General features: G+C 50.9%; 9 protein-coding genes across 9 annotated transcripts, besides 1 other annotated feature; 4 read left to right on the top strand and 5 right to left on the bottom strand.

Moving 5' to 3' along the window:
* Positions 1–25,387: part of a sequence feature (contig 1.81 1629..156263(-1)) that runs on past both edges of the window.
* ANIA_04815 (cupredoxin domain-containing protein) lies at positions 47–1,371 on the bottom strand (the record flags this gene model as incomplete). Its single annotated transcript, XM_657327.1, has 3 exons — positions 47–832; positions 894–962; positions 1,033–1,371. 3 exons carry the CDS (start codon positions 1,369–1,371, stop codon positions 47–49), a joined length of 1,194 nt encoding a protein of 397 aa, XP_662419.1.
* On the top strand, positions 3,398–3,658 carry ANIA_11447 (uncharacterized protein; the record flags this gene model as incomplete). Its single annotated transcript, XM_050611614.1, has 2 exons — positions 3,398–3,430; positions 3,473–3,658. The coding sequence occupies 2 exons, from the start codon at positions 3,398–3,400 to the stop codon at positions 3,656–3,658; spliced, it is 219 nt and encodes a 72-aa protein (XP_050467624.1).
* On the top strand, positions 5,587–7,253 carry ANIA_04814 (TMEM165/GDT1 family protein; the record flags this gene model as incomplete). The annotated part of the gene is made up of 3 exons (XM_657326.1): positions 5,587–6,180; positions 6,238–7,126; positions 7,186–7,253. The coding sequence occupies 3 exons, from the start codon at positions 5,587–5,589 to the stop codon at positions 7,251–7,253; spliced, it is 1,551 nt and encodes a 516-aa protein (XP_662418.1).
* ANIA_04813 (SANT/Myb-like DNA-binding domain-containing protein) lies at positions 7,616–10,923 on the top strand. Its single transcript, XM_050611615.1, has 4 exons — positions 7,616–8,128; positions 8,294–9,515; positions 9,564–10,616; positions 10,668–10,923. The coding sequence occupies exons 1-4, from the start codon at positions 7,948–7,950 to the stop codon at positions 10,801–10,803; spliced, it is 2,592 nt and encodes an 863-aa protein (XP_050467625.1). The 5' UTR covers positions 7,616–7,947; the 3' UTR covers positions 10,804–10,923.
* On the bottom strand, positions 11,206–11,808 carry ANIA_04812 (uncharacterized protein; the record flags this gene model as incomplete). The annotated part of the gene is made up of 1 exon (XM_657324.1): positions 11,206–11,808. One exon carries the CDS (start codon positions 11,806–11,808, stop codon positions 11,206–11,208), a length of 603 nt encoding a protein of 200 aa, XP_662416.1.
* ANIA_04811 (NAD(P)H-dependent flavin oxidoreductase) lies at positions 13,503–14,969 on the bottom strand (the record flags this gene model as incomplete). The annotated part of the gene is made up of 9 exons (XM_657323.1): positions 13,503–13,769; positions 13,823–13,961; positions 14,007–14,099; positions 14,189–14,263; positions 14,306–14,314; positions 14,436–14,560; positions 14,747–14,790; positions 14,838–14,861; positions 14,909–14,969. The coding sequence occupies 9 exons, from the start codon at positions 14,967–14,969 to the stop codon at positions 13,503–13,505; spliced, it is 837 nt and encodes a 278-aa protein (XP_662415.1).
* Positions 15,359–17,253, top strand: cps1 (Gly-Xaa carboxypeptidase; the record flags this gene model as incomplete). The annotated part of the gene is made up of 3 exons (XM_657322.1): positions 15,359–15,693; positions 15,796–17,147; positions 17,195–17,253. The coding sequence occupies 3 exons, from the start codon at positions 15,359–15,361 to the stop codon at positions 17,251–17,253; spliced, it is 1,746 nt and encodes a 581-aa protein (XP_662414.1).
* On the bottom strand, positions 17,457–20,048 carry gta1 (glutaminase GtaA; the record flags this gene model as incomplete). Its single annotated transcript, XM_050611616.1, has 8 exons — positions 17,457–17,675; positions 17,724–17,859; positions 17,906–18,049; positions 18,099–18,301; positions 18,357–18,940; positions 19,001–19,443; positions 19,502–19,794; positions 19,855–20,048. The coding sequence occupies 8 exons, from the start codon at positions 20,046–20,048 to the stop codon at positions 17,606–17,608; spliced, it is 2,067 nt and encodes a 688-aa protein (XP_050467626.1). The 3' UTR covers positions 17,457–17,605.
* Positions 22,169–24,756, bottom strand: anxc4 (annexin ANXC4; the record flags this gene model as incomplete). Its single annotated transcript, XM_050611617.1, has 2 exons — positions 22,169–22,480; positions 22,531–24,756. 2 exons carry the CDS (start codon positions 24,754–24,756, stop codon positions 22,169–22,171), a joined length of 2,538 nt encoding a protein of 845 aa, XP_050467627.1.

The raw sequence follows: 25,387 nt of genomic DNA on the forward strand, positions 1-25,387 counted from the left end.
GCCGTAAGATTGAAAGCCATAGCGTTCAAAGAAACCCCTATTAAACTCATTTGTGGTTATCCGCCTCCAACTCCGATGGCTCGCCTCTGCAGCCACTCAAATGAAACGGATGAATACTGTGATCCCAGTTCCAATGAGGCTGCTGCTGCTGCTGCTGCGGAAACGGGACCTGCGCTCCCAAAGGAGACGAAATTCCATACCCACCATCAAAGATCGAAGAAGTGCCAGTCTGTGCCGGGGCCAAGGGCAAGCAATGGTCTACTGAGACGAATCCTGTCCCCGTTCCAGTCCCAGGAGCAGTACCCGGCCGAGATCCGGGTCCAAACTCAAGCCCAACCATAGTTCCATCGGCAGCAGGCTCGTGAAGGAGCGATGACCCATGCGCTCTCAAGCTTCCAGGAAACCCAGTACTCCCTCTATCACCTTCACTCCTTTCAGAATCAACACCAACTCCAATAGCAGCGGGAGTGGAAGAATCCACCCACTGCACGGTGCGGGTATTCTTCGACGAGCTCGCGCAATCACCACTCCCTTCTTGGCCTTGCGAAAGCCATTGCTTATACACGCGGTTCCAGCCGAGAAGAAACAAGAGAGAGCATAGGATAGCCAGAAATGCTACGGACCCCACTACAATCCCGGCGATTGCACCACCGCTGAGGGCGTTGGGGGAGGAGGTTGAAGAGGTGCCTGCAGAGGGTGATGGTGACAAATGAGTAGCTGTTGTCTCGGTATTGGGGTTCGAGCCTTCAGCTGGCATAGATTGGCCCGGGAGGAGCATGTAGGGGGCTTCGAGGGCAGCTTTTCGTTGGGATTCCCATGTTTGTGTAATGTTCTTGATGGATGTTGCTCAGTTTGGGCCGCGAAAGGTGGTGGGTATGGATGAGGGTACGTACCGGGTTAATAACGCCTACCATGCCGTTCCTGATGCAGGAGTCTGCGCCAGTACAGTAGAAGAAGGTTGGCTGATCATGAACATCTGAGGTTAGCTAAGCTCCTGGATTCCTGAAAGGGCTAAAAGATTTGGGAAAATACCTCTTCTCGATCAACAGTCCAATTCCACGTCGGCAACCTGCCAACAACCTGCCCGTTCACCTCATTGAAATCGTTCTTGATCCCGGAGAAAAAATAATTTCCATCGGCAGGCATGCATGGTGCTTTCCAGTCTGCCTGCACGACGGAGTGGTTACGAGGATAGAACTCAAAGACTATCAAGTCGCCGACACTAGCGTTGAGTGACCGAGGCACGTAGCCGTGCGGGTCCTCTTTGGGACCGACTCGGACTGTGTATGTTGCCTTCACAGTTGATGATGTTGCTGTATTTGAGTTCGAGAATCTGGATGCTAATGTTGATGAAGGGTTGTTGTAGGACATGATTGATGCCTGGTCGAGAGAAACCAGCTTTGGGGGTAAGGTCGGGAGCGTTGTAATGGATATTTGAAATAGCGAGTATGGCGGGAGATAGAAAAGAAAACAAATATAAGGTGTCCATAATCAGATGCAGCCAACCGCCTCATTCTAACAAAGCGTTCATAACTAGGATTCTATTATAGACCGGGCGTTGAAAGCAAAGACGAGGCTTGGAATGTTCGGCCGGATGTAGGTTTTGGTTGAGTCGAGGCTGCAACAAAGAACCTCTACCGGGTTTGAGTACGCCTTGAAATGTCATCTGAATAAAGCCTCAGGGCGATTCACTTGGTAGCATGCTCAAAAAGGTTGCAAATTGGTACTCATTCACGATCATCATGATGCCCTAGCCGGAATCCAAACCACCACAGTCACAAAATCAGGGAACATTTTGCACTTGGTCGAGAACACTGTGTGTCTCATTCAGACAATCGTTCAGCTCCATAACTGCAGACCTCACTTTCTGGGCTAATTCAGGCTGTCGTCGGCCTCTGTTTCCTCGCTATCCACTGCGATGATACCTCCCAAATCCTTGGAGATAGTCTGTACACCATACGCATTTTTGCGCCTGAGTTCGGTAAATGCAGAATTCGTCATAGTCTTATAGTCTGCCTGCCTGCTCTAAGAAAGCCTCGGGAATATGCGAATGCCTCACATGCTCGTCCATGTGATTCTTTCGTCGAGCGTCGCTGCCTCCACCTGCTCCAGCCAAGGACCTCAAGTGCAGCCATCCGCGTGCTCTGGTTTCAAAGTTAGTATTTTTCTATACTTTTGCCAGGAGGATACAATCACCTTCGATACATGCGCTCACTGAGTCAATTATCTCACCGATAAATCCAACGATGGTGGTTTTTTAATACTCAGATTTGCTCGCGCTCCCGACTTGCTTGTATAGTGCACCTATGTCAGATGCCTCATCGCGCACAAAGGCGGATCTCGCCGTAGATGCCGCAAGACTGGAAAGATGGCACCGTACCTCCCTCAAAAACTGCTGCAGACAGATATCATATATAGGGGCGGGAGGAGACTTCTCCTGCACATCATCCCCATAGTTACAAACATCGTTTTCTTCATCCCAGAATCCGAGTCAATGTCCGCGGTCTTAAACTCCTCGATTCCAGCTGAAGAAGTCTCAACGCCCTGGACTACCAAGTTATGCACACCATGAGTCACAGAGTCCAGATGCAAAGGCGGTAGAGGTCCAGTATTTGACATATTTGTCTGAGGTGCGCGATTGTCGGGATCTAGCTGCGGGATTGCGGTTATATGATAAAAGTCTCCATAAGTAGACACATCGAGGTTTGGCGATATAACAGAACGCCGAGGACCACCCTCGTCAGCGAACGGCACATTCTTGGCCGCTGGAGAGTCTGTCCGAAGATCAGGGATATTTGACGTGGTTGTTTCCGAGGAATGGTCGTTGAATCCACGGAGACGAGTTCTGCTCTGAGTCCTAGGGTTCCGGACTTGGAAGCGAGCAGATGGAAAGCCGATGCTGCTGGAAGAAAACGGAGAGAATTCGAAGATAGGCGTGGGAGAGGAGAAGCCAGACCAGTGGCAGGAGCTGTTTTTAGACGTGAACGTGGGAATACCAAAAGCCAAAGGAATGTTAAGAACTGGAGAGGAAGAAGCAGATCTAGTGTTGGTCTGAGAGGGTAAAAATGCAGAGGAGAAGGAAATACCGGTTGTTAGTATTGGGGGTTCATTGTCAGTGTTGTTATTTCTCTGTGCGTCGTTCATCGACAATGGAGTTGGGCGGATACTAAGGGACACCATGTGATACTTACATACTACCTCAAACAAGGACACGCAGGCAGTGCTGTTATACGGAGCTTCGCGAAGCCGGTGTGAGAATCAAGGAGTCTCACCCCAGTCATTCACAAACAGATCAAGGTCTAATGGATGCCATCTACTCTTACAGTTCTTATTCCAGGTTATTTCGATCTGACCTGCATCATCGATCGTAAAAGCCATTCCCGGCGCTTATCAAGACATGCTTACTAGCTCGCTAGGGTTTCACTACATGGTGAGTCGATAGCATCACGTTTCTACTGATATCAATAGCCAGATTCAATGCCTAACCGGCAAGAATGTCTCTAGAGACCCCAAGTCCCTGGACATCCCATTCGTCATGTCTCTCGTCTGCTTCCAAATCATCTGGAACAGCGTCTTGATCTTGGTCAACCCAGTTGCACACCGAATCCTGAAGGTTTCATGTTCGTTGTATCAACCTAAGCGTTGCGACCAGAGTTAGAAACCGCAGCAGGATTCCGCCACCCTCGTACTTAGTTACTCGTTTAGATTGAAATGTATAGTAGGAGGAACGGTACGCGTATTCACTTACGCAGCCACCATCTGCAGCAGAACGCGGCGCCGCCCAGAAGTACCTGTCAAATCTGCCCTAGAACTAGACGTCTCCTCGAGAACCCAGAAGAAACTTTCCTTCAGCACTAGGGCACGATATTGAGCTGCAGTGGCACGGACAAGGAGGTCGCGCAGAGCCGCTCTCGCATATCGACGCCGTAATAGACTTTCCGTAATCGTATGTGGGAGTCATCCATGGCCCTGTTGGGCTTCTCAGCATTCCGGATTTTCTCTAATATGATCCTTCAGGCTGAGCATATCGTATTTTTCCGCAGCGCAGTATGCGCCAGCATGAACAACATCGACGCATAGCGCCCTGGTCGTGGTTGCGTAGTTGAAGCCAATCAGAGTCTGAACAAGATGCAGGTCTTCGTCTTCCAGTTTGACCTTACTAGTGTTGGTCTCCTATAAGATTCGATACGTCAGTTACTCGGCTTTATCTTTCCCAGGAAGGATGGTACAGACCATCAAGTTTCCGTTGAATATCCTAGCGAAGGAGCCCAAATGGCTACTTCAGCCTGCGAAATGGGTTCCTGATCAGCAGTGGTGATGATCAAGTCGGTAAATCTCGAAGACGGTAGTAATACCCGAAGCAGTTGTCAGCAACGAGGCTCTCTGTTCGGTTCAGCCAAGCTGTCAGGTGCGCGGTTTTCTCTTCAGGAACTGGCTATTACACGACCGGCTTCTTCTCACTCCCGATACCGGCGCGAAGGTCTAGTGTTTGTAGCTATTGTGTTACTCACCCCGACAGTTTGAGGAGAGTATATCAGCTCTGACTCCAATTGGATATGAGAGACTGCTACTGCAACTACGGATCTTCAAACGTCTATGTTTTACCGGAGTAGCTCACGCCCCGTCCGCATATAGACGCATTCCAACGTCTCTTAGAGAATGGAAGTACGCTGACACTTATCAGCGCCTCGGAGGCACCCGACGATCCAGCAAATTGATTGTGGTTCCCCTTGTCCACGATCAATAGGATCTCGATACAGGATTTTTACTTCAAGATTATGCGCCATCTCTACACCGGATCTTGTATATAGTCGAGGGCGACACTACTCTCTCCTCCTTTGAGGATAGTGGATGGCATTGAGCCGGATCGAGATCTGTGATCATCACGAGGCTCAACAAAGAAGCTACGGGCTGAGATCTGGCAGGTTACAGCTCAGGCGACCGCGCTAAAACCTCAGGCGACCTTGGTGTGGACCGCTAGCTCACGTGACTTCGCTAAATCGTTGAGGTCAGACGACCTCGCTCAAAAAAATAAATATTTCACTCTGTAATCACTTTACACCAATCCAGCCTCGATACAACCTATGATTCTCCCAATTAGTTTTGAACTAGTTTACAATGGATACCGAGTACAATTACCTCAACGACCAAACCGTCATTAAGAACCGCAAGCGGTAGCACATCACGTGACATCAACCCCTTTGCGGCGCCAACCTGCCAAATTGCCTGCGCGGACAGGCGTTCAGATTTCTAGCCCCAGGGTCGTCGTCACTCTGTCCACTTTCTTTCTTACTCCTTTTCTCCTCAATTTTCCTTTTTTTTTTTTCTTTTTCAAGTCTTTGGGTTCATGAATGGGCTTGTAATAATATACGGATTTCTTTATTCACATTAATACGCTTTTGCCCTTATCTTTGTCGTGCGCCACCGTGGCCCATTCGTTGACGAACCTTGAATTGTCGAATCCAACCACCTCCTACTCTTAAGACCGTATACGAACTTTTAATTCCGCTCCGATCTGTCGGTTTTTACCAAATTCATTTCTTCTCGCAGCTTTCGCCTATAAGTTTAGCATCCTATATTGCGGAAATGAAGTTCCATACTACGACGCGTGTTCTCCTCCTATTGCCAGCGATTACTACTGTACTTTCAGACAAGGTTTCGGAATATAACAACGGCAATGAGATTTCTGTTGCCGAACGCGATACCTCTACGGTCAACGCGGTTGTCCCAGGTCTCGATGAGCTCGCACCTAAGCCGTCTCCAAGAGGGACGCAGGACGCCCCAGTCGACGGCAAAGATGGCAGACCCCACGCTGGCCCCTGGGTGGAGACGAATGCGGAGCGAGATCGCAAGAGTTCTGGAACACTGAATGAACAAGCTCAACAAATCGCCGAGTCTGCCGAACAGCTGGACTCTAATGGGAGGCCGATTCCATACTCGAACGATGGTGTCATGGACGACCGTAACAGGGCCGCGCCAAAAGAAGGCACTCGTGGGACAGAGGGGGGTGTCTCTGGAAAGTTGAAGGACAGTACTTATAGTGGGGATAAATCGCCGGGAAGCCCGAAAGAAGCACCTCCGCTACCCCACAGCGAAGAACAGAAGCTTCCAAGTACAGGAGACAACAGCGGGAAGGACACCAAAGGTTACAGCTCTGATTCAACCCTTGGTGTACTCGAGGTATTACCCCTTCTCGCGTCCCATTGACACTGAGCTCGACTGACTTTGTTTTCAAAGAGACCCGCAGATATGCCAGGCAAACCGCATGATATTCCGCTTCCCAAGTCCCCCACCACCGTTAAAGATGGTCTCGTCGGCTTGAATAAAGAAGGCTCTTCGACAGCTGGCAATAAAGTACCCCCTGAGGAAGAAAGGGATGCATTCCATTCGCTCCTATTCTCCTTTACCATGATCGTTGTTTCCGAGATTGGTGACAAAACATTCCTGGTGGCCGCTCTCATGGCGATGAGACATCCGCGCCTGCTTGTTTTCTCTGCGGCGTTCTCAGCGCTGATTGGCATGACCGTTCTCTCCGCTGTTTTAGGTCATGCTGTTCCCTCGTTGATTCCCAAGACGTTCACCAAGTTCCTAGCCGCTGTATTATTCTTTGTCTTTGGCGCCAAGATGTTGAAAGAGGGTCGGGAAATGTCTCCCGATGAGGGTGTTGGCGAGGAGATGAGAGAAGTAGAGCAGGAGCTAGAGGAGAAAGAGCACGAGCAACTGCGGATGAGCCGCCGTCGGTCCTCGGTTACACCGCATGCTTTGGAAGCTGGGCGGCTGGGACGTAAACCCCGGTCATCCGCGAATCGTCTTCCCTCGCCTCCCGAGAGTTTATCTTCCTCTTCCTCTCGTGGATCATCGCCTCAACCCGGCCAGAGGTGGAATGATCTCCTTGTTGGCCTGAACAACTTGTTCTCTCTTCTCCTCAGCCCCGCTTGGGTGCAGACTTTTGTCATGACATTCCTTGGCGAATGGGGTGACCGTAGCCAAATCGCGACCATCGCCATGGCTGCCGGGCAAGATTATTGGTTCGTAACCATTGGCGCGATTACTGGACATGGTCTTTGTACTGCAGCAGCAGTCATTGGGGGCAGTGCTATTGCTGGTAAAGTCAGCATGCGTGTCGGTATGTATCTCCGTTCGAACCCTTGTTCAAACGAGAAGGTGCGGCTAACTTATCGAAAGTGACACTTGGCGGCGCTGCAGCCTTTTTGGTTTTCGGTTGCATTTATCTGCTGGAGGCGTTGTTCTAGAATCGGTCATCTTGGTCAACTGTACCTTGTCGAGTAGATCTATCGATGTAGAGTAGGGAATAAAACTCGTGGCAGGGATATCTCCGTTCACTTGATTGCCATGTATGGTTTGATAGTCACCTGAACTATACGTTTTGTAATTCACAAAGTCAAACCGAACCTGCTATTATAGTTGTTGATCGGTACAGACATACATTTTGAAAAGAATGGACCGCTGACCAGCGTGTTACGTGTAGATGTATCTTCTCTAGTTTTTTGCTTGCATTCAACCAGGGTAGTGTTGCGTTTAAGAAAATGTTACATCTTTCGGTCCAGTTACAATCGTGTTACAAATCGTACAAGCTTTGTTGAATACGAAGATACGTAGGGTTAGGGTCTGTCTGATTATATAATCAAAATCAATACCCTAGCCGTAATTGCAACCCCAAACCCTTTGAATCCCAGCCATTGTTCCACCACATTATGGTTGGTTCTGCCAAGACAAGAGTTAATCACCGCCCCTTTCACTTTCCAGTCCAGCCGCACGTAGAGTTTATTTTTCTTCCCCTCCTCAACTTTCATCAACGTTGATGGAGTTCGAAGAGGTTTTATCGCCAATCCATCTGAAATCTGCAATATCCAAATTTCACGACTTTTACCATCTACTCTATGTTTACAGCCCACTACCTCGTCGGCCGCTCCCATCCATCATATCATGGCAGCACGCCCACAGTCACGGTCGCAGTCGCGTCAGCGACAGGATCTCTCGAAGTTCCAAGGGTCGCCAAGTAGTAGACGTATGACTAGAAGCCAGAGCCGCGAAATCGAAGGGCTTCAAGTCAACTCCAACAGATTAATTGGAAATGAAAGACGAAGTAAGCGGGTGCAAAGCAAGGGTACGTTGATTGAAGCTTTGGCGTGTTTTGTTTACCTGATCTGCTTCCCGATTGGGACCACTTCTTGGCCTCGCTCCCTGTTGCCCTTATCTCTTTTGCGTTTGCATAATCTCCCATGTTCTCTTTCTTATTAATTATGCATTTACTTATTTCGACCTCCAAAAGCCCTCGACCCTGTTGTCGAAGAATCTCCCCTTAAACAACCCCACCAAACGGGCGATCGCCACGCCAAAGCGGCTACTCCAGATCCCGATGTCGCGGACATTACGGGAACCACTTTTGTACAAGAGCCGGAGACAGATTTTGAAGCGGGAATTCTGCTTGACGCGCTTCGTGACATTGAGCAAAACGGAAACGATGTGCTGGAGCTCCTTATTCCTAGCAAGGGCAGATTGGTGGACGCCGTGAAAAAAGCCAACCAGCTCAGTGACCCCAGGAACACTCAAAGCAAGCGCCTGCTCCGGTTACTCAAGATTCTCGATGAAGATATCAAAATCTTTGGTAGCCATACCTATATCGACGTTGATGGCGTCGTTCGTAAGGTCTCTTCTGCACTTGCCGATAGGCGTGAGGACTTGGAGGACTGGAGTCCGGCCCCGATTTTGCAAATGGCAAACTGTGCACGGTTCGCATGCGAGATACTTCTAGCAGGCACAAATCCAAACTCACAGAGGCAAGCAATCAGGAACATCCAAAAACTTTTTCCTCGGCCGTTTATGACGGGCCTAGCTGGCGCTGGAGAGGAGAAAGAGGCCGGTGAGAGTGTTCTAGAAAAAGAGACTTTGAATCTTGCTTTAGAGATTCGCACCCAGTCTTTGATCTCACAATTGGAGGATAACCAGGATAGCCCCGGTTCCGATTCCAAGAATTTCGTCAGACTCTGCTTTTTCACGGATTCGTCGCGAAAATCGCCATTGCGCGGTTTCAATCTGCCAAACTTAAGCAATGCTGATGGCACTCTTCCCGCACAGTATACCGATGACGTTCAGAACCGCTACGAGGAAATCCTCCTGGGCGAAATGGATGGAGTATTCGATGTAAATGAGTTGAGAAGCTCTTATAATTGGCAGCGATTCGTTCTGCACGCAGCGCATTGGGTCCGCAAAAGGACAGATGAACTACATGTCGAGGTGAAGAAGCGGATAAGCACACAGGCTGTTCGCTACACGTTATCTAACGCCAAGGCCTCCAGCTTCGGCAGCACATTGGGAGCTTCAGAGGCAGAACCCAGTGGTGAGCTTCAAGAAGCTGGAGGAGATACCACGAGACAGGATGCTGTTGCAGAGGGATTCCCTGCAGGACTAGAGCCGCAGCCGCAACCGCAACCACAGCAGCCTGAGTCTCGGGATGTCCATAGGGATACAGAGCGGAGGCGCTCTTCGAGACCGTACGTTACCCTCCAAAGCTGAGTCCATTTTTTCTAACAATCTTGCAGTTCATTCTTGAATTCTGCTTCAATCCAACGCATTACACAAAGACAAGAGCGCCTCCGATCTGGAACCGAAACATCTGAGCGTCGCCAACAACCTGATACTGTCCAGCCAGGAACCCCGACAGGGAACGAACTGCCTGCTGTTGATCGTCAGATACCCTCAAACCGCTCGTCTCAACATACTTTGTTTCATGAGCGCGTCCCGTCTCTTGATGATGGTCCCACGCTGGTTACTGAAGAACCTGAGCTAAATTTTGGCGAAGATTCGGAGTTTGCCAACGTAGACGAGAGCACCCATATAGAGAGATCTCGCAGCCCTTCTGTTGCCCCTAGAAGGACAGCGCCTTGGCGACCGGAGCCTACTTCCAGCGCTCAGACGACAGACAGCTTGATGCCAACTCAGAGTCAGATGGTATGGGAGGCTGTCAAGGATGGTTTATCTAGACAGCCGGTTTCGAGTCCACGCCGCAGTGTTACTTCACGATTCATCGACCGCCAACCAGATGCCGCGCGGGTATCGCCGATCCGAGATGACGACTCACAACAAAGCGCTGTTAGACGTGTTGAGTCGCGTGTATCTCGGAAACGTGCGCGGGCGAGTACTGTGACGGATTCTGACGTCGAAGAATCCATCTTTGATCATGATGATCGCTCGCCGGATATCGAGAGCCAACGAGCGAAAAAGCCGCAGCCAGAAAGAAAGAAGCGACCACGACTGGAAGAGGCGGAGTCACGAAGGCTGGATACCAGCACTGACACCCACCAAGAAACTGTTGTAGAGGAACCCTCTCGCCCAGCGCGCCAGAGAACAGCGCAGCCTGCCTCGATCAGCTCCCAGCGCTCCGTCGGGCAATACACAGCAAAGCCCAGGAATAGCTGGACGGAAGCTGAAGATAACAGGCTTATACGCTTGATGAAGGATCACGGTCACAAGTGGTCACTGATAGAAAGGCAGAACATTGCACAGCCGGCTGAAGAGGGCGAAGTGCGAATTGAAGGCCGCGGCCAGGTGGCCTTTAAGGATCGAGCTCGGAATATGAAGATCTCTTATTATCGGTGTGTATCGCCTTATGATATAACGCGCACTCATTGATTAACACGTTTTAGGGAGGGACTTCGCATTCCCGATTACCTCGAGCATGTGACCATGAAAGAGAAGGATGTGGAAAAGCTTTTGGAGCGAGGGATAACAAATATCCTGCCGCATGACATGGAAGCCTATAACAGAGCTCGAGCTCGTTGAGGAACATTGGACTAGGCTATTTCGATTTTTTTTTGGTTCTTCCGCTATTCTTTCTAGCATTAGATACCCATCTTCGTCATACAGTTGTTAGCACAGTTGTTATACTCATTAACTGTCAAAGTGTTCGGTCTTGAAGATTAATCTTGATAGGAGTAAACGATCGTGGTATCTAAGTAACAAATCACCGTGCCGCACAGGTGGTGAGGCAGGCGAGTAGAGTAGATGAAGTGAAGTAGCGGCACATGTGCCTAAAATGATTGGCCTGGTCTGATCAAGAATTGAGCCCTGACGTCGAATCGTCCAGCGATATCATAACCATTTCCCTCGTGTCGGGATTAGATACAGCTCGGCAACGCGTATTCTCCGCATCAAACATACTATGGGCGCGTGGTAAGACTCTTTCTAGAAGAAACGGACAGCGAATGAGAGCAAAACGGCCCCCAACATGGAAGCGGGACTTCCAAGCACGGCAGCAGCGCCATCATCCGTCGGCGTCGGGGACGCAGCACTGCCCTCGCTACCATCAGAGGGAGTTGCAGTGGCAGTGGACGAAGTCTCGGCAGCACCGGAGCCCGATTGGTGGGTTGTAGTAGTAGCAACCACAGTCGTCATAGATCCAGCCGCGGAGCCCGTAGGGTCGGATTCAATGGCCGTGAGGATGTTTGTAGGGATTGACGTCGTGGTGGTGCTTGGGGCGTCCGCAGTTGTTTCCGGCTCAGCGCTGCTGGTGCTGACACTGCCAGAGCCTGTGCTGGCGTTGGAGATCTCGGTCTCGGTCTCGGAATCCGAGTCATCAGCCGAAGGGCTGCTAGTCGCGACAGGGCCGCTGACGCCAACGGGTGCACCGACGGCGGTTTCAGCGACGGCAGGGTTGACGCTGTAGGCAGACTCAGGAGTTGAGTCGTCGGCTGTCAGAATGTCTAAGAGCGGGTTTGCATCGTCGGGAATCGCGGCTGCCAAGGGGGCGAGGAGGGCGAGTGGAATGAGGGTCTTGGAGAGATGCATTTTGTTTAGTCTTGTATAGTATGATGAGGCGAGCCGAAGGAATGGACGCGAGAAGATCTCAGCAAGCAAAGAATGGAAAAGCAGGAGGTGAGTAAAAACTAGGAGCGAACGTACAAAACTCGAACAAACAATCCTCACATTTGAGGACAAACTGACATGTTTAATAGTGGACCGTCTACCATTTTTTAGGCCAGGGTCAGGCAGGGCATGCCGTGGCATGCGTTCGCCTGAGCGTTCACCTGCACTTCCCGATCTCCATTTCGATCTCCATCCCCATCCGCCCCCTTGGGTCCTTTAGGGAATCAGGATCCCCGCCTGGCATCATCCATCACAGTCTGAAACACAAGCGATATGTCGATCAGGCACTGGGATTCTCCAGAATTCCCCAACGCCAAACTCGAACTATATTCGCGCACTCCACGGGCTCCACTGTTTCTCGAAACCGTTCGGCGGGGGGACTGTGGGTTCTCGCTTCAGGAACGGTGATGGGTCGGTGATGGGTCGGTTGGAAATTGGGCTCAGCAGCTGCTTTAGTGAGTGGTGGTTTCAGCCCTGATGATGTCAGGGATCGACACACTATTGATTATGTTTATCTGTCAAACAAGGAGAGCCGAGGATAAAGGACTGAAAATCAGATCAGATGCAAACGAGCCTTGCATAAGCTGTCAAACGAGGTTTGGATAATTCCAAATAGCAAAGCCTTGTTTGTGCTAGAAAGAAAGCGGGAAGAGCAGTCAACAAAGGACTCCCAGTCACGAGACCTTTCCTTTTTCCACTCAAGAACATTGCGCACAATTGGATAGCTCGCTTAACTATCAAGGTACCCAAAACAAACCCATTTCAACTGAAAACGACAGCGTTGAAAAGCATCTGATCCACAATTAGTGGCAGCAGCAAAATCACTCGACGACTAGTACACTTTGCAGTCTTGCACAACCCGTGCTGGCCCCCAGCTCTGTGGCCTCTTAGCAAAGCAGCTTCCCAACAAAAGATCGAGCAGCACATTACTGTATTCGCCTTGTTGAGACCGTCGTGCCGTCATTCCTACAGGATAGGGCGTTCCCTTTTTTTGATGACATAGCATCACGTATCATGGATGTCGGCACGGGCAATCGACGCGTGGTTCGGGAAACATGCCGCTTTACTCTCATCGACCGTGATCATCTTCCACGAGAGTGCCGATCTTTCTTGAATTCGGACCTGAACCGAGCAACTCCTGGATTGGGACTCTGATACAGCAATTCTCCGTTATTACGCTAGAGGTCAACCAGATTGAGTGACGGAAGAACAACATGAAGGCCTGATGATGAAGTTTGGCTTAGAGTATGCGTCTTTGTTTATGGCCCTTGAGTGGTCGTATCTGGAGTAAAGAAACTCCGCAGACATCACTGCGTATGCCGTGATAGAGCACAGACCAGACTAGGCATGTCGGACTGCACACTCCATTGAGCATTAACGGGAGGCGGAGTAAGGTGCAGCTTGCGTGCGCAGTATCAACAATGTGGCGTTAATGAAGTTGGATTATACGGTGTTTGATTGGCTTAGCTATTGCTCCATTCAAACAGCCGTTGCAAGGTTACTTGGACGGAGCACCGTGGCATGACAACATCCTGAAGACTCGCAAATAGTTGCAGACAAAGCAGTTCTACTCTGTATCTCCCATGCACATCTCTACGTCCAGGGACCTGAACAGCTTAAAGGCTGGCGCGGTTGCTATACAGACTGGATGCCTTTGACAGAGCATCGACCGCCTCCCGCTCGATGGTACGGGCGAGCTCTTCGCATGTCGGGATAGACTTAATCAGCCCGGCAGCAAGACCGACGGACCAAACACCCGCGTTGATGTCACCCGTCTCGTATACTCCTCTTCCCCGAGCACCAGACATAAGATGCGCCACTTCTTGAAATTGAGGGTCTAGCTTGCTGTTCTCAATTTTATGTACCTCCAGCGTGACCTCGTTCTATCGACTCGTCAGCATATGAACTTGATTTCGAATTGCTTGTTAAGTCTCACCCGGGCCAAACGCGTGGTGTTGCGGAACTTTCGCAGAACGAGGATTGTGCCATTCTCGTCCATCTTGACAATTGCTTCTTTGACATTCTGATGAATTGGGGCCTCGACTGTGCACATCCAGCGAGTGCCCATGTTGATCCTGTTCATGTTAGCACAGATCATCCTTTAGCGAGTACGATCTTACCCTTGCGCTCCAAGGACAAGTGCCGTAGCCAGTCCCTTGCCGTCGCAGAAACCACCGGATGCGATGAATGGGATCTTCAGCTCTTGAGCGCACCTTCCAAGGAGGATCATAGATGTAATATCATCTACTCGGTCAGTTGGGTTTAGTTTGCAAAATCTACGATCGAGCTGGAATGCACCTACATTCGCCTCCGTGACCAGCGCTGCAATAATCCTCTGATATTAGTCGCTGTTCCGAACACTCCAGTTGGAAGAGAACTGTACCATTCAATACTATACGCACTGTTAGCTTCGACTCACCTATTCAGGCTGAAATTGAGAAGCTCACCCGTCAATGGAAATGCAATCTACCCCCTTTGCCTGCGCCTTCAAAGCATGCCCAAGCGATACGCATTTGTGGATGACGATACAACCGTTGCTCTTGAGGTACTTGAGAATAGGCTCAGGGTTTCCGGCGGTCTCGATGATCTTGATGCCCTCTTGGACGGCAGCCTTAGCATAGGCCAGGTAGTCGGGGGCGTTAATGGCGGGAAGCATGGTGATGTTGACGCCGAACTAGGGACCCCGGGTCAGCCTGCAATAGGTAAATATCCTCGAGTGGCTTAACGATACCGGTTTATCAGTCATGCTTCGACAGCGACGGATTTCTGCTCGGAGGGCGTCTGGCGAAGGTTGGGTGAGGGCTGTCTGTCCGTCTCGTCAGAGGATGTTCGTCGTCAAGGGACTGGCTACCCAGCATACTAAGAACCCGAGACCTCCAGCATTTGCAACGGCTGATGTCATTTCTTTGGGCGTCAGGTAGCGGAGATTAGGACATTGAGTTGGCACTCACCGGCGCGACCAACCCACATCATCCCTGGGGGATTAGTATGGTCTTTCGAACGATTACGGTAAGGAGCTTACCTCCTTGCACGATGGGGACCTTGATCCCCAGGGTTTCTGTTAACCACGTCTTGAACGGCATTGTGAAAAGCTTCGCTGATATCGAAAATAGCCAGAGACTAGGCGTGCCAGCTGGAGGCCGGCCGGGTATTTAAGCCTTAGCAGGAGCCGACAAGCCGCGGCTCAGACAGCGATCGCGTCTTGTCATTGTAGATTGAGCAAGTCAGAAATATTCTAACCGACAACTACTCATTAGGGAGGCTATCAAATTGCACTGCCTTATATATGTTTGATTCACTAACTCGCCATCATACGGCTCTATCTCGTTATCTATGGAATGGATTTACCCCAATCTCTGCCTACCCCACACTTCACCTGTCACTTTACTAATGGAACTTCCTCTCCAACTCTCTCACTTCCTCTTCCTCCCTTCAACTCTCACAGCAATACTGAGCTGTCAAGACCGGCAGTATGCGGTCTCCATTTACCCCTCTAGCAATCGGCTTTGGCTTCCTATCCAACGCTGGGGCCTTGACAATCCCTTCTTTTCCGCAGCAGCTCCTTGGGGCTTCGGCTGCAGAAGAGATTTGCCCTCTTCCTGCAAAGGTCACTTTCGACGACAGCAATCTCTTCCCATCTGTTCAATACTTCCAAAATGAAACCATCCTCCAGCGTCAAGTTGATCGTCTTTCCAGAGCTGTTCAAATCCCGACTCAGATCACTGATTACATGACTGATCCCAATGACGACGCATTTGCGCCCTTTGTTGACTTCCACAAGCTTCTTGCTGGGCTCTTTCCTCTTGTGTGAGCTCACCTACCCTTTTCCTCCTTACTTCAATGACCCTCGCGTCACCCGCGTATCCTTCCCAGCTCAGGATCTCTCTTCCCAAAACTAACCTGAGACAGCTACTCCAAAGCCAAGATCGAGCACGTCAACCGCTTCAATCTTATAATAACACTTGAACCTCCCTCGGAAACTGTAGAAAAGAGAAAGCCCCTTCTCTTTACGGCTCATCAAGATGTGGTCCCTATTAACGATGCCTCAGACTGGACGCATCCTCCCTTCTCAGGGTATTTTGATGGCGAGTTTCTCTGGGGACGAGGAAGCAGCGACTGCAAAAACGGCCTTATCGGTCTTCTCTCTGTAGCCGAGGATCTCCTATCTCAGAACTGGACGCCATCTCGACCGATTGTCCTGGCGTTTGGATTCGACGAGGAGGCACAAGGGTATATTGGTGCTGCGCGAATCGCTCCGGTTCTGGAGGAAAGATATGGGAAAGATGGAGTAGAATTCATCCTTGACGAAGGAGGTGGCGGTATCACCACCCTTCGCTCATCGTTATCTTCCGCTGGAGAGGAATTTGAGGACGAGAGTGTGATTTACGCGCTCCCGGATGTTGGCGAGAAAGGCGCCGTCACGATCGTCCTTACCCTCGCTGTCCCTGGTGGCCATAGTTCCGTTCCGCCCAGACATACCGGGGTCGGCATAATGTCGGAAATTATTTACAAGCTAGAGAATACTGAGCTTGACATTTTCACGCCCATTTTAGGGTCTAATCACCCTTCTCGCCGAGTGTTTGAGTGCCAGGTCCGCCATTCTCCTGAATATGTGGAGGACTGGCTTGCTTCTGCGCTTGACTCGGATGATCAGGCAGCAACGGCCGAAGCAATTGCTAGGTCTCGTGGAGAAAGCGTTCGATTCACTCTCCAGTCGTCCCAGGCAGCGGATATATTCAATGGAGGCATAAAGAGCAACGCGCTTCCGGAAAAGATCACCGCTGTCGTGAATTATCGCATCGCATTGCACCAAACCCCGAAGATGCTCCAAGACCGAGCGGAGAAGATCATAGAGCCCATTGTAGAGAAGTTCAATTTGACCTGGTCCAGATTCTTGGATACCAACAAGGACGAGATCAGCAGTGAAGTGGCAAGCAGTGGTCATCTCACGCTCTCGACCCTAAATTCTCCTCTCGAGCCAGCCCCCGTTAGCCCTACTGATATCGATACAAGTCCCGTTTGGGCACGGTTTGCCGGTGTCGCCCGCTCGGTCTTCGAGTCTGTTCCAAGTCTGAAAGGCAAAACTGTCGTTGTTGGTGGGGACATCACCACCGGCAACACGGATACCAGGCTTTACTGGAACCTATCGCCAAACATTTACCGCTGGAGTCCCGCGCGCGAGGGCCGTGCGTTGAATATCCACACTGTGGATGAAAGAGTTGGCATTGATGCTCACCTCGAGGCGATGATGCTGTATTATGGTAGGTCTTCTTCATCGTTGCACGAGCTGGGTAGCTAAGTATCACAGATCTGATCCGGGCCTTTGATGCATGGGACGCTGCGGAACAACAAACCTCAGACCTTTGAGGTACAAGGTTAGTACTAGACAACTGACGCGATAATCTGATGACGGTATAAATTCGGTTTAACGGAAGAAATGCAGAAGCAAAAGACTGCATTGGTTCTCGTCGTCTTGCCTATGTAACACTATGAATATGTTGACTAGTATCAATGCAAGCTCTACAGATCTGCATTCATAGTACATCACTTTCAGCTACCCAGAGGGATTGAAAAAGGCTATAACTGATGCTATATACTACCACACAATATTACACAACTTAAACACGACCATATATATCACATCTAACACAAATACTGGGAATGGACCGCCTAGCCGCTCTTTTGTCCTGATAAAGCATGTATGTACCTGGAAAGAATTTCAGTCGAGAAGCAACAAAGTGAATGCCGCGCCCATGACAGGTCGAGCGATGAAAACTACCGGTGGGTAGCTGAGTGAATCAGCAAAGCGTCTCCTAGGTTTAGGTAGGTACACTTACTCTCCGGTTACAGTGTCATAGAGATCCGTAAGTGGACGGTTCGTTGGCGTCTCGTTTATCCACTGGGCAAGTAGTTTGATGAACATGTCTCGTGTGCTTACTGATGCGACTGCCGCCGTGAAGAGCTCCCAATCACCTGAGACCGTCAATTATACAGCCGCGACGAGTAGATGGCCACATACCTTTCGTGTATTGATGGCGGGTATCCAGTGGCACTCCGTATTGACCCTTGATTGTCGGGTAGAAGTTGCTCTGCATGTCATACACAGATTGCGGGACCAGGTTCAAGCCTAGCTCGCGATCTGCGTAAAGGTTGTACAGGAGTCCTTGGAACAATCAGTATTGGCCAAGCATCACAGTGAGGAGTACACAAACCATGAGACTCGTTTGATCCGTACGACAATGTTGTATGCGGATACGTTGTGTTACGTGCAATTCCCAAAATCAGCCATTTTTCGATGTAATCGTGGGCGTAATTGGTGAGATTCATCTTATCATCAGAGTCTCCTGTCAGGCTAGCGATGACAGACATGGCCTCGATACCGATGATTCCCTTCAGGGCGAGGTTGGTTTGATTTCTAGAGACGCCATTAGTTTGGTTTGAGAAGCACCTATACGCCAGTAGGGACGTACGCCAATGGACCTGCGAAATCATCTGTCGATATTTGGTTCGCCGGATAAAGAGAATCTTCGATCAAGTAGTCCGTCCAACGTCTCAGTATTGTGTAGTGGCTTTCCAGGTACGCTGTGTCCCCGGCCTTCTGCGCATATGCTAGAGCCATGATCACCATATTACCGCACTCCTCCAACGGCATTGGCTCGTCATTGCCATCCGGATGGCCTGTAGCGTTAGGGTAATGAGCACCGATATCATGCATAGCATAGGAGTTGGGGTAATTTCCAGACTCCTGGATCTCCAAATGTGGGCGCAGGAGATATTTAAGCAGTGCTGGGTTTGTGTATAAGAAGACGGGATGAGCAGGGAAGATCACATCTACCGTGTTCATGTTGCCGTTGGAGGAGATTTCTTTCATAAAGAGATACGGATCATTTGCTGGCCCACACAGCTGGGTTGCAGCGAAAGCTTGACGAATGCTGAGGGATGTAATGGTAAGGTAGTCGTGACCGGCAGCGGCAACGGAATCTTGTGCAATTCGCCGATCAAGATCTGAAGAAAGAGAGTTTGACTTCTGATAATCATGGTGGAAGAAGTCAAGCTAAAATAGGGTTTTTGAGTAAGTCCCAGGGTGTCTAGCTTCTACACGGGGAGCACTCACGGCATCCAAGGCAGTGCTGAAATAGCTCGTCCACAGAGCAGGCAAAGGAGAAAGGGTGGAAGAGTTCCCGCTATACTGGATTGCCTCTCGCTGGGTTAGCCCTATTGAGAAAAGCACCTTAGTAGAAGAGCTGATAGACCCAAGGTCATGGGCAAAACCAAACACCGGCCAGTTGTTGGAGATAGCTCTGTAGTTGACGTCGTTGTTATTGGTTAGCTTTCCATTGCGCGCAAAAGCTTCCCGGACATCAACATCTGGACCAGCCTGGTAAGTGAGTCCTGCTACATTGTCAGTTGCCCAGTACCAATCACCCCATTCAGCTTGGTCTCTATGCTCAGAGAATAGGAGCGGCGTCTGGCGATAGATCTTATGATAGGCTACGCCGTCACTGGTAACACCATAGTTCCATTGTGCTATGGCGGAACGGTCGCCAGACGCAAATTCTAGGGAACAATCAATAATGGTTTTTCACTTGGCTGAAGTATGTCCAGGTAAACTCACCAGCTGATATGTCAGCGTACACCTGTACACTGTGGGACTGGCCGTCGAGTGAGGTGACACTCACGTCAAGATACGAAAACACTAGGGACTGCCGTCGAAGATCATTCGGTGTAATTGGTGAAAGGAAGGTTATCTTCATCTCTACCATATCACCAATATGCATGGTGAAAATGCTCTTCGTTGAAGTGTACTCATACGCAGTCTGGTTCACAGTGGCTGAGCCTGGAAGGCCCATCCATGTATAGACCTGGCCATCCACACGAATAAGGCCAGCCCATCCTGTTATTTGGCCTCTATAACAATGATTCTTTTTCAGCTCTCTGTAATTGTTATGCCAGGTTCATAGCACTCACTCCCAGAACGCTGGCCATTCCCCTGCAAGGTAGCCTCCATTGCCGCCGTCTTTCCCCGCCGGCAGCCAAGTACTCAAGTACGGAGATTTGACCGCTAGAGGAAGAGCCGGAGGGCGTGCTGGAGAAAAAGTCGATGCGGCTCCTGTAAGGATAGCCAGGGGTGCGCACAGGATGCCTAGTAGAAAAGTACGCATATTGATCTGGGTAGGTGATCCTCAGCCGTGCAACCCCCTTCTAATAGGCCCCGTTTAAAAGACTCAACAACAGGAGAATTATGAAGCAATTTCAAGGAGTGACAAATAATCGAGCAGCAATGTGGGCCTTGGGAATGGGCAGCGGAATGCTAGGCACGGCTGTACAGTGGATATATCTTGCATTCCAGGCGGATGAAGGTTTCTTTATAGAATTCTAGGAGTGGACTCTTGGTGCCAGCATGTGGAAAGCCCTGTCTAGACTCTTTCGAATCGAGGCAGAAGCATCTGCACATGCATAGGCATAACTTTCTCGAATAATGTCGTCTGACCGATCATTCTATCTGCACCAGCGCATGCCGTCGCCACTATACACATGGAAAACGAAAGAAAATAGCCAATCGAGCGAAGGGAACAGGGGTTTGAAATTGGGTGTATACTCCACAGAGGAGATCCGCTCCTATAAGAATCAATCATGAGTATTTCTTGTATGCTCCACCGCTACTCTGCAGAACGGTTTGAAATACGACTGACCAGGGAGGATCAACCCAAAACGGCGCGGGAGCCTATAGTAACCAAGCTTAGAAATAAGCATGAAGTTCGACCAAGCGAAGTAGATCTGTTACGCCGTCAGTAAGGTCATTTGCCATGGTAGCATGGGTTATCAACGAACGCGGGCCCCCCCCCCGGAGGGTTATGAGAGGGTTCCAAGCTGATTCAGAGCAGGAGCATACGAAGGAGAGAAGTGTTTTGTGGGAAAATAGAGGAGTTGGAGAGCGAGGAGCGAGGCGAAAACGTGGGACTGGAGAGTACCCTAAGAGGAAAGTGCCATGCTCAAAGTCCTCCCTACTCTTCCGTCCAGCACTTGAAGAAACCCTTCACTCTTCACGCCCTTTGTCATCCCAAGCAATATTTCCACATACGGCCCCTCACATTCCAGTACGGAATGACGCGGGAGAGGACCATGCAAGAGACTGGATTAGATATTGCCCTCATCTCTCTGGTTCTTCTCTTGGCTGTCCTGCGCTGCAACGAGAATCCTGGCAACCGACTGGCCAACTCATTGTTTGCATACTCTGTACAAAGGTGTTGGCTGGATGTCTGTGCCTGCATTGTGTGACATCGTTCCCACCATACAAAGTCAGTGTCTGCCCCGAGTATCTTCTACCCCTCATATGTACATCACCGGATCAGCGTACATCACAAGAGACTGACTTGATGCAGATCCGTGCATGACCCAGCCCAACCCGAGCCAAGTGACACGCTAACAGCCAGATTCAAAGAGAAATGCGGAGGTCCCGTCATTAACCCACTACTTGCCCCCCTGCGGCTCGGCGTATATCCTCAGCACATATAACGCATAAACAGAAGGCTGAAATGGCTATGGACACACAGAGATCCGTTTCGGCCTCGCCGTGAAGGCGAATGTTGTCGGACGAACAGGCTTGGAGCGATCCGCTTCGTTTGGCACAGCAGATGCTGGGAGTGCCATCCACGCAGGTACAGAGCACATGGGACAATCGAGTCTTGCCGGTCCGGTCCTCGGGTTACGGATTAAGTAGGCGAACGCTGCAAGCTGAGGTGCTGATACTTGCACAGCATAGCGGACCAGGGTTCGTTAGTGCTTACACGTTGAGACCGGAGCCTCCTAAGGTATAATAATTTCGCGGTTCGCCACCCAGCAGTTATACGCCCAGCAGACTCTCGAAGTTTGATAATAGGGTGTTCAATCTTGTGGTACGTAGTATGGAGTATTCGTGCAGTACACGGATCATTTCAGAATGCCGTACGCCCTAGACATTGGATATCCCTGCCGTTGGCTTGACGAAAGTAAAATCGTGACACCGGCACCAGTCCTCGCATGGTTTCATCGTCCTTAAGTATGATTTAAATTGGTAGAAACAGCAAACAGCAAACAACGAGCTTGCGTTCCCGCCCATGTTTCTATTGCCAACCGTTACGCGATTCAGGGGTCACATATTTAGGGACAAGCTGTCCTAATTTTCATAAATCATCATACAAGCCGCCTTTGAGAATCATAACTCAGGCCGTGAGAATCCGCCAGAAGAAGAGTTAACATAGAAAGCAGAGACATATAAAACAGAGACATTGACGCTCTCAACTCATCTCTTTGCCGCATGCGTCTTCGAGCTGCGCGCCAACTGTATGCAGAACTCTCCCCACTCACTCCCACCACTACTGGGCAAGATTTCCTCCGCAATAGCCTCCTCCAGTCGTTCGCCATATCGCCGCCGGAACTCAACCTTTACATTCTCAAGATGTCTCGGTTCCCAGTGGAGGCGAACAAGTCTGGAAATCAACAACTCCGATCTCTCTCTACCAGACCGGGACTCCCGAAGAGCCTGATGGAGAAGAAGTGCATCGCGCATAGGTCGGTTGATTGCTCCATTCAAAATATGTGCTAGAGTTTCACCCTATTCACAGATAAGTATAAAGAACCTGAAGGAAAGAGAAGAGAACTCACCACAAGATTTTGAGATTTCTGAATCATATCCCGCGCAAAGTTCCGCTGGTAGATTTTGTCGTAGGCGCGCAGGACCTCGCGCAAATGCGAGTCGCTCCGGCGCACAATGATATATATCATGGCCGTCTCGCCACCGTTCCGTGAAACAAGAGCTGCATGGAGAGCCTGGACGTCACGATGGACAAGCTCAGCATCAATGGGATCGCGCTCGCTCTGCCTGCCCTCTTCGAGCGCGAGTAGGACCGCTGTGCGGAACTTGTCTGCCTTCAGCTCGGCCTTCATGCACTTCTCTAGACTGTCGAGGTACCGCGAGTCCTTGAAGGATTCCTTGATCTCGCGCATCTCGCCGTTACTGCGGCCAAAGAGGGACTCGATGAGGAGCTCGCGTCTGGACGAGCCAGACTGGTAATAGCAGTTTGCCCAGAAGGCTTCCGATTCCCAGCGGCCGAGGGCGGTTGCGTAGCAGACTTTGCCGAAGGCGCTGTTGCCCAATTTGACGCGAATGTGTTTGGCCAGGTTGACACCCTTGCCGTGGATCTTAACGTGCTTCTTGTATTCCTTTCGGAGGTCGAGCATCTCGTGATTGGTTAGGTGAGGGAGCACCTGGATTAGAGTTTTGGTGTCAATGTTTCGCGAGTGCGAAAGGGCGTCACGCAGCGCGAGGGCGTCGTCTGTGGCATCGTAGAAGGATACCTCTTTCCGTCGGTCTGTGCTAGGAGATACCAGGGCAACAGAATCGGGGCCGCCGCCTCTAGAGTCTCTGGATTCGTGGCGTCCATGCCGTATGCGGCTGCTTCCTCGTTTAGAGCGATCGCTCTTGGGCTCCTTGAGGCCTCCTTCTTCGTCTTTGGATTTCTTGGACTTGCGTCTTCTTCGCCGTTCGCTATCTGTGCTGTGATCCAGCGGTTCGAGGTCAGAGACATCGTCGTCTCTAGGCGCGATCAGGATCGGCGACGGCATGGGGGATATGCTTTGGTATGTCCCCTTGTATGCCTCTAGCAATGGGCTGGCCGGTGGGTTATTAGGATCAGGACCAGAAACACTCAGGTTGTTGGTGGAGACGCTGAGGCTGGCCGGACGAGTATGTCGACTTCCCGGCGCAATCTCAACATACTGTGATCCACTCGTAGCCGTGGTCGAGTACTGAGGGGCTGTAGTATACCTAACCCCGGCGTATTGGCCGTCGCTTGTCTGGCCACTGGCCTTGGAAGGCGGTGCGTACGTAGTTGCCGTCGCGGGCTTCGCCGAGTACCGGACATTGGGGTCAATTTGCGCATACTTAAAAGCAGGTGGGTTGGCGTAGAGATTGGGGTCTCCCGAAGGATTGCGTTGATGGCTCGCCGCGCTCACGGGTGCGGCATATGGCGCGCCAGATGTCGGAGGCTGCGTATTCCACTGGACATACGGATTCTGCACAGGGTCCGAGCTAACATACTGCGTGGTGGGCAAGCCCGAGGTCGTGGTCGGAAACGCCCCGGGCATTGAATCCCCTGCAGATGTCGGCGGCACGAAGCCCGGCTTCTCACAATCTGGTACAGGTGCCCAGGCAGACTGTGTCTCTGAAGTAGGCGGCCCCGTGCGCGCAGGGTGACCTGGGGCATATCTAGAATAGCCACTGACTGCCTCTGCACTATGCCTAGGACTAGTTCCCGCATTGAGCGCTCCCGTCATGAGCGGCTTCTCTGAAGGAGGCCGCGTCGCGGCGGAATTGCCCTTGTACCCATAGTATCCACGCTCCAAACTTCCAGGAATATCGCCGTAGGCTAAATCATCGTCTGAATCCGAATAAATGTCTTCATCCGAATACGCATCAAGCTGCGCGGAACTCCGCTGCGGCGGCTGAGAATACCGCTGGCTGCTCCGCTTCGTCGCGCCTCGACTCTCTCCAGAATCGGAATGATAGTAGTAGTCGCGATCGTTCCGTAAGCGTGTATATGAATCTCTAGCCTCGCGTTCCCGCTCGCGTTCACGCTCGTGCTCCGAGTCAGAGTCGTAGCGAGACGTCTTACGGTAACCACGGAGGGGGCTGGCGCCCCGACTTCTGGACCTCGTGCGCGCTTTCTCGTCGACAGTTTCGGCGAGTAGATAACCGCTCTTCCTTGCGGGATCGGGGCCAGGGCCAGGAGAAGGCAGGCGAGGGTCGCGGGACGTGGAACGATCACGGGTCCGGCCGCTGGGGGACCTGGACCGGCCTCGCGACCGTGGGTCGTTGACCTGGAGAGACATCGACTCGACCTAGAGGCACGCAAGAAAAAGCCCACGATTTTCGAGCAATGAAGCTTCCCCACAGACAATTCGGGTGCCCAGGGTGGACAGCAGTGACGGATGCAATGCGGTGTGTTTGTCCTACTACAAAGTATTGCGGGGTCAGAGAGGTAGGAGGGGATGCGCACAAACACCGCGATCAAGCGAGAGGGAGAGGGGACGAAGCAGAAACCGAAAAAGAGGAAGAATCCAGAAGGCAGGAGGAGCGTCTAATCTAAGCTCGAGACTCCAAACCCCAAGGAGGGGCAGGATCTCCCGACTTTTGTTTAATCTGTTCTTCATTCGCCCTGCGGCTGAACCGAAAATATGCCCCCAGCTGAGAGGTTGGGGGCGAGACACACAAAACTCTTCCCAGCCATGTTATAAATTCTGTGTCCCAAGCACAAGCTATGCATAATTGGCAGTCTAGCAGCGATTCTGTCGATTGCGCAGTGCGATTTCCAATCGTCGCCACTCTCTTCAGCCATTTGGAGCCGCATACGGAGCTTACAATGCATCGTCCAAGGTTCTACTACTGCGGGCGTGCAGACTAGCTCCACTGCTCCGATCGCTTGACTGGCGACTCTCTAGCGCCTGGTGTGTAACAAGAAGC

This window comes from Aspergillus nidulans, chromosome III (genome assembly GCF_000011425.1).
Source record: "Aspergillus nidulans FGSC A4 chromosome III".
NCBI lineage: Eukaryota > Fungi > Ascomycota > Eurotiomycetes > Eurotiales > Aspergillaceae > Aspergillus > Aspergillus nidulans.